The sequence below is a fragment of the Bidens hawaiensis genome, unplaced genomic scaffold, assembly GCF_021521415.1.
Source record: "Bidens hawaiensis isolate Kalapana, Puna unplaced genomic scaffold, B.hawaiensis_p1.1 tig00019103_1, whole genome shotgun sequence".
Classification (NCBI taxonomy): domain Eukaryota; kingdom Viridiplantae; phylum Streptophyta; class Magnoliopsida; order Asterales; family Asteraceae; genus Bidens; species Bidens hawaiensis.
The window spans coordinates 276,237-294,566 of NW_027492904.1; the positions used below are offsets into that span (position 1 = coordinate 276,237).

The following is an 18,330-nucleotide window of genomic DNA, read 5'->3' on the forward strand; positions in this document are numbered from 1 at the left end:
TAGTTCCAGTTTCAACTGTTGCTTCTGAGTCAACATTTAGCGCGGGTGGGAGAGTTATTGATCCGTATCAATCTACATTATCACCTTCTACTGTAGAAATGCTAATTTATGGAGGCGATTGGATTAGACAAATGTATGGAATAAAGAAGAAGCTAAAGGTAAATTTAAAAACCTTAAAAGATATATGATTTTTTTATTTTATATTTTAAAGTGCTGACTTTATGTCTTTGTTTTTATAGAAGGATGACACACCGTGTGAGGTTTTACTACCAAGTGGGAAACAGAACTAAAATAAAGGTACACATATTGAATAAATTGTTTAGTTAAAACTTACATATTGACTAAAGAGAACTAAATTGCACATACGTTCTGTTGTAGACTTCTAGTAAACGTTCTTGAAATTTATTTAGTATTATATATAAATTATTGAATATATTGTTGATTTATTGTTTCAGGTTTTATATTATAGTGGGTCGGGACTTTTGTTGAACATTGGTTATGGAAATTGGAGAAAACGGGAAATTTGGATGGCTGTTTTGTTATTTTTTTTGAAAAAACATTAACTTGTTCTCGCTACTCTATATGTTTATTTTTGTTGGTTTTGTAAGTTCGTATGGTTATTTGGACTTATTTTGATGGTTTGTATGGTTATTTTGGTTGGACTTTTAATGTTAACTTTTATATGAGACTTTCAAGTTTCAAATCAAATTTCTCTATATTTATCATTGCACTAATTACTGCTAAATCGAGCTTATCGAGTCGAGCTTTAGCAAGCTTAATCCGAGCCTGGGCTCGTTTAAAGAGTTTTTTCGAGCCAATCGAGCCGATCCCGAGCTTTAAGATGTCCATACGAGCCCGAGCTCGATCCTGAGAACATAGGCTTGACTCGAGCCGAGCTCGAGCTCGAGCTTCTGAAGAACTTAACGAGCCGGGCTCGAGTAGTGCATGGCTCGGGCTCGGCTCGGCTTGTTTGCACCCCTATACTTCCTGTTGTTGGAGTTTTTTTATCTTGAGCCTTTTGATCATGAGAATACTCTTTTCATGGCTTATCACATTATTTAGCAAAATGGCTAAACTCTTGACAATTATAACACTTAATTTTCAGCTTGTCAAATTCAATTCTTTTACTCATAGCTGGCACATCCTTTTCTGTTCTTTCCATAAACTTTTTGATTTTCCTGACTATCATAGCCATGTTCCATTTTATATCCATTAATTCAAGATCATCAGCATCTAGTTGATCATAATCCTCATCAGTTAAATCACATGTAGCAACTTTGCTTGCCACCAATTGTTCAAAAAGTCATGAATGCTCCCATGAAGGCAAATTGTTTTTCTACTTCCTTCATGTTTACATTAGGTGGTGTGACATGCAAAACTGAACCAGTACCAGATGACCTTGGGACATATACGGTTCAGAGACAGCTTCTTTAGAAATCTCTTGATTTGTTTGAGAATAAAATGCACTAATTGAAACAGATGCACTTTCATTCACAGGAAGTGCCCCACCATACAATGTTAGATCTTGAATACCCTTAGATGAACCTTGACACTTCAATTCAAACTCCCTTTCTTCCGACTTCTGCATAAAACCATAGTAGTGAGTATTTGATTTTTGAAATATCCATTTTCAGTGATAATCATCAGATAAGTTGAGTATGAATTTAGAAGAGCATTCTTCAAGATATCAATTTTATCACTTTCATCCTGGTTCATATTAAATCTGGTTAGTTCAGCCGTCAAATGGCAAAACCTTAACAACAATTCTCCAACAGTTTCTCCAGACATGAGATTGAAGTTTTTGAATTGAAACTTTAGCATTGACTTCTTACTTTCTTGTGTATTGCCTACGCTTCTTGATTTTAAATATTGATACAATGGAGCAGCTTGTTTAATATGATTGAATTGATGAAAAATGTGCTAAGGTAAAGCCATTGTTAAGGTAGAATATGCCTTTGTCTCTATTTCATACTAGGTTAGTTACCCGTATAACACACAGGTTGTAATAAATAAATTTATTTAAATAATACACAACATGAAATAAAAAAAATACGTTTAACAGATATAAAGATATATTATATGATAGAATAAATTGCACATTCAATATGAAAATAAAAAGTTTCTAGAAAATTCATAAATATCTAAATATTTCTTTGTACACAATATTTGTAGCTTTATTTGTAATTTTACTTTCTATATCAAAACTTAGTAGTTTCACATTGTTTCTGTTTTCAACTCTAGATAATGCAACACATAGCTGGCCATGAGTTAAAATAAATTGTCTCAAAAACAAACCAACCATCTATAATGATTAACCTTAGCTTTTATTAATTTTCATTGCAAAATAAAATAAAGTGAAAATTTCATCCTTTGAATAAATTAATTATTTTATCTAAAGGTGTAGGATTTTTTAGAAATAAAAGTGTGAGTTCCAGTATTATTTCGGGTTATGAATCGGCTCCTATAACACCGTTATCATATTGTATTTTCATATATAGTTTAGTTTCATGCATAGACCATTTAAGCAACATCTCTTCAACATCCTCTTTTAGGACTAACCTATGAATTGACAACTAAGGGTGTTCATGGTTTTGGTTCGAAACCGTGAAACCGTCCAAACCGGTCATTGGTTTGGTTTACGGTTGGTTTTTCAATAACTATCGGTCGGTCGGTTTCAAAAAATTCAAACCGTATAAACCCGGACCGGACCGTGTGAATTAATTATTTTAAAATTTATAAATATTTATATTTTATATGTATATATATGTTCAAATTTATTACTATACATAATTAATCTAACTAATATATTAAAGCAACACAATCTGTCCACATGTCCTTCACCTAGGTTGTCCACATAGGCTTCCATGTCATCAACATTCCATAAATCTATTTTCCACATATTCATAATAAAATTTTAATAAATGATATTGACTTTTATATTTTTGTAACTTATTAATGTAATTATGATATTAATTATACTAATTATTGTTAGAATTATAAAACCTATTAAATTTACTAGGTTTAAATTGTTCATTGTTTTTCTTTGAAAGACACATGCTTTGTTCTAAAATCATAACGCTCCCCATCGTTTGTAACTAGATTCTTCGCCTCGTCTATAGCTGGTTCTTCATGATTTGTCGGTTTCATAATCCAAACAACATCCGTTCATAGATTCATTCTCCACATTAAAACAATATTCTGCCTTTGAAGCTTTTACAAAGTAAGTTTTTCAACTGTTAATTATAAATTTTATATTTAAACGAATTATTTCAGTAAAGTCTTTTATCGTTTGATTTAAAACATATTACAATGGAGGTTCAAAGCTTTACAATGTTGGATGAAATTGATGTTCTCAAAACATCTCAATCCACAGTTAAGGTTAGAGTTTTGAAAGTATGGACCGTCAAGGATAATAAACACTCCAAACGAGGACTTCTTGATGGAGATGGTCCTCATGGATGAATCTGTAAGTTTTTTATTGTTTTATATTTTCCTTTCTCTATGCTACTCTTTTCATTAATTATCTACACATGTTTCTTCTTCTTCTTCTTCTTCTTCTTCTTCTTATAATTATTATCATTATTATTATTATTATTATTATTATTATTTCATGACAGGAGAATCGAATGCAAGTTATGGGTTTTAAACCCGATATTTTTTGTTTCAAAGGTTTTTGAATGAAAACTCTACACGTGTGAAAATATAAGTTTAAACCTGGTATTTATTTGTAAGCTTAGTTTTCAAATAATATTACAAAATCTGTTACTAATGTGTTTTTTTTTTGTTTTTTCAGGTATAATGGTTCATTTATGTTATATTATTCCTTATTTACTGAATTATTTATTTATAAAGTATTTTCTTTTTATCTTATAGACATAGTTTAACATCTTTTGTAATATCTGCTGGTAAAAAACTTATGTCAAATATTTGTGGTGATTGAATATGTTTTTTACATTTTATATTGTTTCTTGATATGTTTTTCACCCGTGTGTAACACGGGTTATTATCCTAGTTTAAAGTATATAAGATATGTATTGCTAAATTGAACAATAATGGTTAAGAAAAAGTTAGGCTGAGCCCAAATCCAAAGGTTTTCTAATTGACAGTTTGTGGCTTCAACTCATGTTTTGCTTATTTCTTAATGACTTTTTTATGCTTGTTAATGTGACATCCCACATCGGTTGGACATCTTGTATAAAAATCCAACAAGCCCAAACCGCGAAACCAAATCGGAACCAAACCGTTACTAACGGTTTGGTTCGGTTCGGTTTAGAAGTTCTATGGTTCGGTTTTGGTTTACAAAAATCAAAAGCCGTTACCAACGGTTTGGTTCATGATTTGACCCAAAAACCGTGAAAACCAGACCGTGAACACCCCTATTGACAACCTTAGATTTTGAGGCCATTTAGAATATCAGGAAACTAATACTTGCTTGTAACGTATCATTTTATGTCTGATTGATACCATTTGAATAATGGTAATATTTTTCGTCTCCCTGATGCATGGATAGCAAACGTTTGCTAATTACTTGGACGACTTCATTTTTCGGTGCAAGTGTAACTCGTTCACTAAATAAATCTATATTTTTGAAATCTTTAATAAAAAAGGATATACAAAGTAAATTTATCATCTGATTAACAGTGTACTAATGTCTAACATTTGTATTCCTAATATTAGAAGTTGTCTTATCTATCTGAAAAACCAAAACATGTAATCTAGTGTTTATATTTTTGTAGATTTTTAAGATGATGAACTTAATATAAATGATGGGTTGATTAAATAGTCAATTAAAAAAAGAAGTAAATGACTACTTTTTCAAACTAACCCAAAGACCGAAACTCATTCTAATCATATACTATTTTGACTTGAACCATGTTTGATACTTTAGCTGGTTAAAGAAACCCGCTCATTTAAATTAACATAAGCACTGATAATACATCATTAGTGAATTTGTCTTATTTTTAGGGTTTGAAAGAAAAAAAACTTGTAATTTAGTAAATATCATATATATTTTATAAGTTAAAGTTTATTGAAATTTTAATTTTAAATTAATCTTGCTTCTGCATCCAATAATATCAATTCTTATAAGACCTTAATACTAATTAAGTAATATAACAAATTTAAAACCTTAATTTTTGAAATCATTGTTCAAAATCTACGTAAAAATTGGTTCCTTATAAAAACCTAACATTAATTTATTTAAATCAAGAAAGAATTATTAAAAAGAAGAAATGAAAAATTAAAAAAAATGAAATACAAAATTATTAATAAAAAATATAAATGTATTTAATATGAGAGAGAGAGGATGAATAAGTTTGTAAGGATCATAATGGTGATGACATATGACACTTAGAAAGTTTTATTTATTATATAGTATAGATGCTTTCTTTTCCTTAGGTGTCATTTGAGTAATTAGCTTTTCCATCGGACCATTACCATGAGAATCAACAAATAATTGTACATAAGTGTGCTCCAGGCTTTGCATACATTCTGGATGAACTGCTCCTAAATGAGTTCTAAATCTCAAATCCCATTTTGGAAAATCAGAGAGATTATTAAGCCTCTGGCATTTGGTATAAGAACCAATTTCAATATCATAATTCAGCATCTGCTGCATCATTGCATTCTATGAAGCCAAGGCATAATAATTTGTCATTTTGAAAAATTCAAGGGTGTAATCTATCAACATGCGAAAGTTAATGGATGAAACTTGATAATTATGAAAACTATGGTAACGAATGAGAATATGAATAGTGAATGACACTATTCAATAACAAATAAGCAATGACGAATGAGACTTAACGAATGAGATAGTGAACAGTATGACGCATGAAGTATGACGAATGAGGTATGACGCATGAACAGGTAGGGAATGAGGTATGAGGTAATGAATGAGTGAACAGTAACAAATAGATTGTTAAAACGGTTACAACAACTTAATAACCGCTTAACGAATAAGTTCAAATCAGATAACGAATGAGCTTATAATCCACTAAGAAATTAACGAATGAACTCATCTTAAATCCAATTTCCAGATTCAACTTGTCATAACAAACTTCACTGAACCAATCCAAATTTTAACGACACCACTCGCAACTCAAATCCAAACCATTCCAAACACAAATCCGAATACAACTCTTACCAAACCAACTTAATCCAGTCAAAATCCCAATCAATTTTGACTCAGAAAGTTAAAATCAATACGTTTAAACACGGTAACTTCCCGCTTAAATACAAATTCAATCCAAATAACCAAATTAATACAATTAACTCAGTACAGATCAACAATAGACTATTACGTACAAACCTATAACCAAATCACTATCAATTATCATCTCGATTGTTTTCAATTGATTGATTTTAGGTCCGTAATGCCCGAATTCTAATTCCGTTTAATTCTGTTACAACTAGATCTTAAAACACGATTCAATTGTTATAATTAGATGTCTAAACACTATCAATCAGACGCCATGGCTCTGATACCACTTGAGAATCCATGGTTAATTCGTCTGTTATGATCTAGTTGGTGATATGATCGTGTTGTAACTCGATTAGGTTAACTGTGTGTAGTATGTGTATTGAGAGAGAATTTGGATAGAGTAACAACGCTTAAACATGATAAAATAAGAACTCTGTTAATTAGAAATAACTTATTGGGTATATATAGGAGATGGCTCATTCGTTAGCCATGCCTAACGAATGAACATCCCATTTGTTACACCATTCGCTATATAAACCATAACGAAAGGCCTACATACGCTACATCTTATTCGTTAACATCCCTAACGAATGAGGAACAAAAACATTCGGTCTCATTCGTTAAAGACTCTTTCACGAATAAGCCTTACATATATTTACGAAAATACCCCTATACATTAAATCTAATTTCCAAATACGTAAGCAAATACTGAAACGACAAACGATGTATCAACAATTTAAATATTTTTTATTTTGCTTTCGCACCTAATGCCAGTAGGGACCTAGAGAGCTGCCTATTACCTTCCATCATTTGTCATATTCTTTACAAAGGTAAAGTAAACCGTTTCTTTTATAACTTAAGCCATCATTTCACCCTCTAAAACTTCGATTTATCCTTGCTATTGTCTTTCTTTACTTTACCAATACAAGACACAATCAGAGGGTCAAAGTACAATTATGAAATCTTTGTTCGGATATTGATTAACAGATAAGCTAATCGGAATCTCGTTCGTCAAAGGGTCACCGAAACCCCCGGGCGCTCCTGGGTTTCTACCAGCGATCATGAGTATTCAATTTCAATTATTTAGATTTGGAGGTAGTAAATACAAAATGACTAATACAACAAAAAAGGAACATGAAGATGAGATAAAGTAAGAATTTAGTTTTTTTTACGTTTCTATATCATATATAAAACGTCATTATATATTGTACAACTTTATATTCAACAAGTTACTGTCTATGTATAGCCAAACTTCTTGTAATTTCTACATGTATTAAAGGTTTATTACATGTATAAGATCCTTAAAAAGCATGTACGTCTAAAAGGTATTGATTGGTGTGAAAATATAACAACGTTTAATACATTTCTTTTCGGGTTGACTTGTTTCATGTTTGTCTACAATACTAGAGGAGCAGTAAACCTTTAATGCAATTTTTCATACATTTAAAGATGTGGTTATATATTGAATAAATAAACTCTTCATCTGAAAATAAAGAAAAAAAGAAAATATTTCATACAAAAGCAATAAAAGACGTTCTTTTACCATATAACCAAAAGGGAAACAAATATTAAAACTATCCGATTGAAAAAAAATGTTTAATTTTAGGACACACCTTAAAAAAGGTTTTAAATACATTTTTAAACCAAGATGACGCATCAGTGTTTTCAAATGCATGAATTCTTTTTGTTTCTACCACAACAATTTAATTAACATACCAATAAACCAAAAACAGAAAGAAAAAAAAGTTTAAAGACGTGACATTAATCCTGCTAAAGTTTACTTCAGTTAAAATGAGAAGTATAGTCCATCATGTAAATGACGACTCTCCTTGATCACCACCATTCCCACCATTTTCCGGTGAATTATCACCATTACCCCCATTCCCTTGCGAATTAGACGCATCTGACGTTTTCACGCTAGAAGACGACACCGACTCACGATCTCTAGGTTCCGAGTCAAGAAGCATCGCCCCAAGAGCAGTCTCTGGTTGAGTGGACATCCTACTGTCAACTCGATTAATAAGCACATCTTCCGCCCTCTTCTCCTTCAAAAACACTTCCGGATTCTCATGCATAATGTCGTATAATTGCTTAGTCAACCGCTCCACTGCCGTCAAAACAATCTGATCAGTGTCCGATCTTCTACGCTTAGGAATGTTCCTAAAATTAGGCTCGCTTGGTCCTACAAAACCATGAAAATATAAAAAATTTTAATCTAAAAACTTGCCCCTCCTAGTTTCTAATTTGTCAAAATATACCCTCATACTATTTTGGGGCAACTTTATATACTTCAAACTGATGATACATAATATCAATTTGACAGATTTAACGGAAGATAATCGCACAGGTTACGCAATATCTCAAATCAATCATCTACTGTTACTGTATTCATTCATCTCGTCTACTTGTAATTTGTGAATAATTTTTTTTTTTTAAGTGAATTTCGTATAATCCGATCTGGGTATTCTGAATTTGTGTGAAATTCATCATTTTTATCAGCAGACAATTATAATTTGTGAATAAAAGTGTTAACTAGGGTTTCTTGTTATTACCAGCTGCGTTTGGTGCCTCATGAGAGTTTGACTTTGAAGAATCAGAGCTTGCAGAAGCAGCAGCAGGTACTCCACTCATATATTGAATCATTGCATGCTTTGGTACATAATCATGTAGTGTTCCTCTTGTTCTCCATCTCGAGCCACATGCATTGCATAGCACTGGCTTTGATGATGGCCCGTTTCGCCATAACGGAGTGGCTGTTTAACATGATAATCAAATGCATAATACATATGCTAAATATCATGATTCACATTCGTGTGAATACATGGATCATGTGAGTTTAGAGACAAATATGTGAAATATAAGTATGGAAATCATGTCAATTATATGTGAGTTTAAACGTCAGGTATCCTCGGTTAAAAGAGCAATTTTGTCATAAAAGAAACTTGCCGAAAGGGAAAATTTGCCATGGAGCTTTTGAAAGCCTGTTATGAGGCTAAAAGAGCAATACGATCCGAAACATATTGATAGGGTAAAGTTATCATTTTTTGAAAAAGCTCTCGTTCACAAGTTGATAAAAATGTTTGTGTATTCGTTGTTGAAAACGTCGATATTGTCTGATGTTTTAACTTGAAAAGTATATTGTGGAAAATATGGGTCTTTCAAAACCTTGGTGGCATATTGCATATTGCATTTGTGATGTATTTTGGATGGCAAATTTGTCCTTTTAACCGTTGCCATGAATGGACTGATGAGATACAAATATGCTTAAGACATCTATGTCTCCTTTCGCTAATTTATTATAATTGAGTTATGTCATGCATCAAAAGTGGTTGCCACTATGAGTTTGTAACCACAAAAGCTTCTTCATATAGTAGTTATTGAGGATTTTAGATATGCAAAAGACAGCAACGCACAGAAGTGAACAAATAAGTTCCTATAAGTGTTAACGCTCTTAATCGAGCCCAACATTGAATTGATCTAATAACCTCTCTTTGAAAGAATCTTAACTTGAGAATATTAACATAAGTGATAACAGTGCCTTATAGAATGTGTATAGGACCAACGGCATTACAAATTCTCTAATTTATAACAAAGCTACAAAAATACAGCTAGGCCGCACATTACAGATCATATGCAATGGACTTGCATACAATGATTGGTAGTTCTGATGGCAACTACTATGTAAATAGAGACATGGTTTAAAAAAGCACGAGGTAATAGTGTCCCAAGCTCTATCTACATACATAGCAGTTGCCACATGGTTAATATAAGCCTTTAACTAAATCAAATATACATCCCTTAATAAGACAAAATTTAGAAAATCTTGAACTACTTATCATGTAATGACCGCTAACGGGTAATTAACGTGATGTAAAGGATTTATAGATTAAAACAATATAGGAAATTTTTAAAGTATATATATTAAACAAACGACTGAACTAATTGTGATAAATGAATATAAAATATTTGCCCTCACCCAAACATCAAAGCAATTTTTTTTTTCAGATTGAGTATGATATATAAAAAGAAATACGTATCTAATTCGACATGACTCATGAGAGACAAATAAAGGCTAAACATAAGTTTAACTTTTCATCATACATAAGAATGTATATAATGCAGAGAGATATGTTTAACTTCTATAGTCCAAGATTCTTGTGTCATTGAAGTTATATCTTCATGCTATATGCGTATACGTATTTGGCTCGACATACATATATACAATTATTCGTTTATATACGGCATTTGGCTAGACATAAAAGTATTCCCCAAAATAGAAATCCAATTATATTAATTATTATGCAACCATTTTAGCACAAATGCACAATTCACTAAAAGAATACATGCTACAAGCACAGTTAAATATCATAGAAATGAAATTGAACCGCTCATACAAAAACCAAATAAAAAAAGTCTTACTTTCAATTCCGCAATGACGGCAAGGTCCTTCTTTCACCATGATATATCTGACCTGCTGAGAAACTTTTACTCCGTTACCTAAAATCAGTGTTGAGGAAAACATAAGCAATCAAAATAAATATAGAAGAAATAAAGGGTTACAATAATAAAGTTTAAATTTTGATAAACAACGGCCGCCTACCTATGGGCTCCTGCTCCTCTTTCTTGATAATGGTTCTCCTTTTGCCCTGTAAATTGCCAAGCAACATATGAAATTATAGATACAACTCTTTTTTACAGAATAGGATTACATATTATGAAATTAGCCATTAATGATATTTTGTAATACATTAATTTGGTTTATATTATTTTTATGCATTTTACATTCATGCATTTACTCATTTACAATCACTTTTTAAGATTTTGTTAATAAAGGTCATTTCTGCATTAAAGTTAAATCTTTTATCATCCTTGTAAAGTTTACTTATCTTCCTTAGAAGGATTTAGTATTAATTAAAAAGAAACTCTCTAGGCTGAAATTTAACCTTTTTCCATTAATGATCAATTTACTTTGACTAGTATCTAATATTTTCATTTTGAATTTGTTTAACAAACATTTTATGCTTTTTTTTAAGGTAGAAAGCTTTCAGGTAACGAGTGAGGCAAGACTGATGTTTCATTTTTCCTTTTGTTGCTCTGTTGTGTGGCTGCATTTATCAGCAGTAGACAACTAGACAAAAAAGATGCAATTAGATCTAATATAACAACCTTTTGTTTTTATGCTGATAAATACTAATATACAATTACAATGTTGATATTTTTTGTGCCTTATGCTATGACATTTTCATTTTTAATAAATATAAAAATGGAATGTTTTTAAAGATATTCCACATGTGTTCTGTTGATCATTGTTCTACCTTAAGGATATTCACTATATTGTTTGAGACTTGAGTACTTAAATTTTGATCTGAAAGTAAGAAACGTGAGTTTATCGTATCTATTAATGAAACGATCAACATGTGATTGTGATTTTCGTATACCAGTATTGTAAACTACGGAAACATCAAAATCAATGTTTTAAACTGATTTCACATGTAAAATGTTTGTGAAACATTGCACTTTTCTAATATGTAAACATAAAAATATAAAGTGCAAGTGTTGCCAAATGATGCCCAATGATTATTATTAAGATAAAATTCTAAATGTTGGATGGACAATTAATGATATTGCTCCATCCTTAACTAAATTACTATTTTATTTCTTAATAAGCAACAAATTAACATTCCTAAAAGATCGAGACGTGGTTGTAAAAAGTTCGTGCTATTTGGAGAGATTTCTCTTAAATAATTTTTAAATAAATTATCATCTTTAAATGAATCTTTCAAGATACTTGATAGGCAATACTAAACCTATCAGATATATAATTGTATAATAATACCAGCTTTCTAGCTACAAGATTAAGGTGACACCTGATCACATTTCAAGCTGTAGTTTCGTTGCAGGCTATACAAACTGAACAAAAGCGTAAGTTTCATTCCACTTTTGAAAATTCTTTATTCATAATAACTTATAAATGTTTGGAAAAGACTGATAAAATAGTTTATTTTGGAATTAACTTGATGCATTATATAATTTATGAATTACTGCTGATTCCGATAATCATTTTTTTCTCAGTTGCATTCATCATCTGGAAGGTGTGAAGAATGGCTTCCATCAGAAGGCAGCCTAAGGCTGTTTTCATGGCCTTTGGGACAAAAGGCGATGTGTACCCGATAGCTGTAATTTACTTCTTCAGTTCCAAAAATAAGATCCTTTCATTTCTCATTTATTATATTAACAATGTTATGCTAATTACATGATACGACCTGAAATTTATCTGCAGGCAATTGCTGCAGCTTTTGCTCGTGATCAGGTGCAATATCATGTGGTTTTTATAACGCATTCTGCACATGAGGTTTGTTTAATACTTGCAGTTAATGATTTTTCCATATGTTAGGAAAAGATAATAATTTCAAATTTCTAATTTTAGTTTTCATACGCTTGGTATACACTTGCTATATTATACAAGTAAAAAATCAACATGATATTTGTTCTTGGCAGGACATAAAGGAGCATCTAAGCAGAAATAAAGTTTCATGCTTTTCTGTTTCATCTCCTCCTGCTCTTTCTCCAAGTGAACATAACAATAGCTCAGGTTTCGGTACTCATTTATTCTTTAGAGTGCGCTTATTGTTGCAAAAAGATAGCAACTCTAATTTCTAATTTCTAATGTCTGTTTGGGCTTTCCAGTTTGCGTGCAGTTCTTTAATGAAGAAAAAAGAAAATTTACAAGAGAACATAGACAAGAATGTGTTATCATATTTGAAAACATTTTTGGTGATGTCCCGAGCATGGTGGACGATTTAGTCATAATAAACTTTTTTGCGTTGGTAATGTCCACCTGGCACCTAAAAGGCAAAGTTATTTAGATACTTAGCTAGCAAAAGTTATTTCACATGTAGTTCCCTATATCATGATTAGAAATATCTTTTGTTACAGGTTTGATGTTTAATCAACGAAACTTGTGTCTTTATTGTGCAGGAAGGTTGGAGCCTGGCTGAACTTTTTAATGTTTGCTGTGTGGTAGCAGCTCCTTATGTTGTTCCTTACAGGTACACTTGACTTTATTTATTAATATAATATCATACAACTTGAAATTCTTATACGTATATAAAGCTGTATTTTTGCAAAATTAGTGTTTACATCTTGTTTTAATCATTTGTTTTCTTTTACCTAGGATAAAGCAACCCATGTTTATATATTTTTTTTTGTTTTTGGTTTGCACTTTGCAGTGCTCCTTCATCGTTCGAACGGAAATTTAGTGAAGAGCTTCCACGTTTGTACAATTATCTTCAAGCAGCTTCAAGTGGTGAGGTAAAACTCAAATTCTCTACTTTTATCACATATTCAGTTTAACCATTTTCATTACAAAAATGACTGTAAAAATATAACACGTGACATAAGACTTCACTGACAGATGTATCCTATTTACATTTGAATTAAACAAGATTTCATGGAAAGATGTTATCCATTGGATGTGGCCTCTTTTTACTGAGGACTGGGGAACGTGGAGATCTAGAGAGTTGAAGCTGAGTCACTTGCCTTTCACGGTATTCATTTCCTTCCTCATTATATGTTTTTACAAAACTGAACCTATTTTGACCTGTTATTTAGTTTCTTGATCATAATTAAGGCATTAATTATGCATCCAGGATCCAGTCACAAGTCTTCCCGTGTGGCACAGTAGGCCTTCATCACCTTTGCTACTGTAAGATCAAAACCAATTACATGTTATCTCTTCATGCTCACTTTTTAAGAAGAGTTAAGTGCCATTTTAGTACTTGTGGTTTGTCCAATTACGCAACTTTAGTATCGTCTTTGAATTTATTGCAAATAGCTACCTCACTTTTCTAAAACTTGCAATTTTAGTACTTTTTTCTAACCCTGTCCATTTTTTTTGTTAAGTCAGGGGTAAATTAGTAATTTCGATTATTTTATTTATGTTCTCTTTTGAGCTAAGTATCATTTTCATACATGTGGTTTGATCAATTATGCAACTTTAGTACATCTTTTTGAATTTATTGCAACTTGATACTTTGATTACTTTTGGATAGATAGACAAACCAAAAGAGACATTGCGTATTACATATTACAATTAAAAGATTAACTAAATACATGTTAGAAGATGAAAAACAACCATGAAATGTATAACATATTTTTAGCCTTTTGTTCTTGATTGCCAATTTACTTCTAGTAGCTTAAGATCCGAGTTCATCTTAGCCATTTTTCTTGCATTTTCTTATGTGCATTGATTTTTTTTTTCAAAAGTTCGGGTATGATAACAGTAGCTCTTTAACGCATCAGAGGATCAAGCTAAATAACAATCACACAACTTCGCACCTCTTAGTATAACATCAATTGAACTTGTAGATGAATGACGGTTACGAATCACATGGACAAAACAATATGTCGTAATTCGTTGAACTTGAAGATGAACAATAATTAGGGTTTGAAGGATCAACGAGCGCGGGGATGGGGGTGGATCTGTTCATTTAGGGTTAGAGATGATCTTTTAATTGTAATATGTAATTTCTTTTTTGTTTTGCCCGTCTATTCAAAACTAATTAAAGTATCTAGATGCAATAAATTCAAAAAAAGGTACAAAAGTGGTGTAATTGAACAAATCACATGTATGAAAATGACACTTAGCTAAAAGAGAAAATAAATAAAATAATCAAAATTACTAATTTGCCCCCTGACTTAACGGACAAAATAGACGGGGTTAGAAAAAAGTACTAAAATTGCAAGTTTTAGAAAAGTGAGATAGCCATTTGCAATAAATTCAAAGACGGTACTAAAGTTGCGTAATTGGACAAACCACAGGTACTAAAATGGCACTTAACTCTTTTAAGAAAAATACCACACGCGTATATAATATTCTAATTTTAGTCATTTCATCATAACAGGTATGGTTTCAGCAAGGAAATTGTAGAATCTCCTGGTACGGTAAATTCTCTTGGTCATATAATAATAACAATAATGGTAATACGGATTCCTTTAAAGTGCTTTAGGTTATTGGCCTTCAAATGCTCATGTTTGTGGCTTCTGGAATCTTCCTATGAGGTGGCAGTTCTCATGCAAAGAATGTGCAGAAATTACAGTCTTGCCCTCTTCAGAGAATGTAAACATGAAAGCTGAAATGTGTTCAGCTCATACCGAGCTGCAAAACTTTTTATATGCTCCAGAATCGTTACCGCCTATTTTCATTGGTTTAAGTTCTATGGGAAGGTAAGTTTTTTAAGTTCACATACTGCGATAATAAAAACTAATGAAATGACTCATCTTTCAACAGTATGGGCTTCATAAGAAAACCTAAGTTGCTTCTTCATGTCCTTCAAAGTGTTATAGAGACAACAAATTACCATTTTATTCTTTTCTCGTCTGGATACGGGCCTTTGGATGCTGCAACACAATCGCTTGCTGCAGAAACATCATCACATTCAGAAAAATCAGAATTTATTAAGGACGAAGTGTCCCTTTTTGGTGGCCGGCTTTTCTGTTTCTCGGGGTAAGTGGTTTGTGTTAGTTGTTTAATAATATTGTCCTTTTCAAGTGTTCAATTAACTTGAAATAATATTCATATTGTAAAGTTTAATACTTGCATGGTTTGTTTTCGTTCTGTAATTAGTTCTGTACCTTACGCGTGGCTGTTTCCAAAATGTGCTGCTGCTCTTCATCATGGTGGTTGGTAAGGTTCCAGCTGGTTTCCTTTCTCTATTGTGATAAGTTCGATAATTTTGCCAGTCGGTTAAATGGGTCGTGTTCGCGCGTCAAACCTGGAAATCTAGCAAGAACTGTAAACCAAAAATCGTATAAGACACATGAACCCTATATTCACAGGTTCGTGTCAGTTTCTGGTCGAACCTGTGAACACGTTTAGCTAAACGGGCCGTGTCAACCAAGCAGGCTCGCGGGTTGACCTGTTTAACCCATTAATTTTTTTATTTTGTATTTTTAAATTGTTTTATTAATAACTTAAACTTTGAGTATTTTTTATTCCAATATTTGAAGGTTTTAAAGTAAATTGGCATATTTAAACATAAATATTTAAAAAAATAATAATATGTAATTAGAATTTAAAGTACTAATATGCAATAAATAAAGATTTTTTTATTTGGGTTAAATGAGTCGTGCTTGTGTCAACCCCGCGAATACACGTGTGACATGAATTTCAGGTTCGTGTTGGGTTTGACCCGCCAACCTGCGAACAAGAACCATTTAGCAGCCCGGATGGACTGGAACATGGCACATATTTGCAGGTTGATATGAACAAAACTTGTCTGAACTACATTTTTATTATTACTAATTTTTGGTGCATATTAGTTTAACATTACAAATTTACCATGTTTAAACTATAAATCTTGATGCTCATTTCTCTCTTTATCTTTTATTTTAAACTTGCCGGTTTTTTTACGTTATAAAAATAAACAGGCCAGCCCATAAATGTCGACCAGTTTAGCTAAATTTCTTTTAGGATCATGTCGTCTCAGAAATTTACACCCTTATATCCTCTTGTAGCATTTTCACCCGTTTTGTACTAATGTGCTGTTTTGCATATCAACAAGTGGATCAACTGCAGCTGCGTTGCATGCGGGAATACCACAGGTATGCTTTAACACGCCCTTAAGATCCAATGTTTTCAATTTTTTATTTTTTTACGAATGATTGCAGGTATTGTGCCCGTTTATGCTAGATCAGTTTTACTGGGCTGAAAGGATGTTCTGGCTTGGAGTTTCACCCGAACCCTTGAAGAGACATCAATTGCTCGCAGATGAAGATGATGAGATTACAATAAAGGAAGCTGCAATTGCTCTTACTACAGCAATTAATTATGCTTTATCTTCTCGAGTCAAAGCAAACGCCTCACAAATTTCTCGACGGTTGTCTTCCGAGGTAATACTGTTATGCTACTTATGAGGGGTATTATAGTCATTTGACTAATAGTCAAAACACTTCTGTTAAACTACTTGCTACTTTCGCTACATATAAGGGGTATTTCACTATTTTGTTACTTACGAGGGGTATTTTAGACGTTTGTCTAATAATCAAACACTTCTGTTAAACTACTTGCTACTTTCATTACATATGAGGGGTATCTTACTTATTTTGCGTTGTTTACCGATAGATTTATAGGTGGGAATTTCGACCCATTTACTTATGATGGGTTAATTAGTGATAATTTCATCTGTAACGTTTAAAATGAAAAATTAACATAAAGGAAAAGATGCCCAGGTGATATTTTTAAGCATAAAGTCTCTTTAATCATCTATTCAACAAAGTTGGATTATTATTAAGATTATAATAATTTTTCGAATTATATATCTTGACCATTTTCTGACCGCCACTTGGTTTCATCATAAACCCTTGTTGTTTCATTATTACAGATCTACTTTATATTGTCATCTTGCATGAGTTAGAAATGTAACAAGATTGACTACATTTTCATTGGCCATTTCAGGATGGCGTTCAGGAAGCAGTGCGGATGTTAAAAAGCATGCGCCACGGGCTAACTTGAACCTTCAAAACTTTAATGATACAACCTTCCGTTTTAATCCAAACTTGCGATGTAAAAACTCTGGTTGCATGGGAAGCGAAGCAACATCATGTTCTAAAATGGATTCATGGGTTGGATCCATGAATACTAAGATGCTACATGCGTGTAACAATGGTAGAGAATAAGGTATGCAAAGTAACAATGAACTTTACAGTTTTTAAGTAATATTTTTCTAGACATTATTGATTCATATCATGTTTTATTCTTATTAGTTATCACTTATAGACTTTAAACGTCAAGTTAAAGCGTCACGTCACTACCTCGTAGACAATGGGGCTTTAGCTAACACACCCATTTAACACCGCGTTGTGATTTAAAGCCCCGTTACCATGTTAAAGTCACGCCTTTTCCTTGTTAAAGCATTAGGAGCCCACCATTTCCTTGTTAAAGACCTATTACCATTTCCTTGTTTACCGATGTTATAGCCCCATTACCACGTTACATCACTTTTGCCACCCCTGTTGAAGCCGCATAACAAGTTGCCTAAGAAAGCACGAGATATAGATAACACCACCTTTATATGTGGTATTTGAAGTATTCAAAATACTTTGGATATTAGGTTCTTACTTTAGTTTAAAAT

General features: G+C 32.1%; 1 protein-coding gene across 1 annotated transcript; it reads left to right on the forward strand.

Moving 5' to 3' along the window:
- Positions 1 to 8,515: 8,515 nt before the first annotated feature.
- On the forward strand, positions 8,516 to 17,834 carry LOC143557743 (sterol 3-beta-glucosyltransferase UGT80A2-like). Its single transcript, XM_077046747.1, has 17 exons — positions 8,516 to 8,546; positions 8,755 to 8,812; positions 12,290 to 12,375; positions 12,480 to 12,551; positions 12,698 to 12,791; positions 12,887 to 13,026; positions 13,178 to 13,248; positions 13,429 to 13,510; positions 13,645 to 13,746; positions 13,849 to 13,904; positions 15,103 to 15,137; positions 15,208 to 15,424; positions 15,489 to 15,704; positions 15,825 to 15,884; positions 16,762 to 16,801; positions 16,868 to 17,089; positions 17,655 to 17,834. Exons 3-17 carry the CDS (start codon positions 12,301 to 12,303, stop codon positions 17,709 to 17,711), a joined length of 1,539 nt encoding a protein of 512 aa, XP_076902862.1. The 5' UTR covers positions 8,516 to 8,546; positions 8,755 to 8,812; positions 12,290 to 12,300; the 3' UTR covers positions 17,712 to 17,834.
- The last annotated feature ends 496 nt before the right edge of the window (positions 17,835 to 18,330 follow it).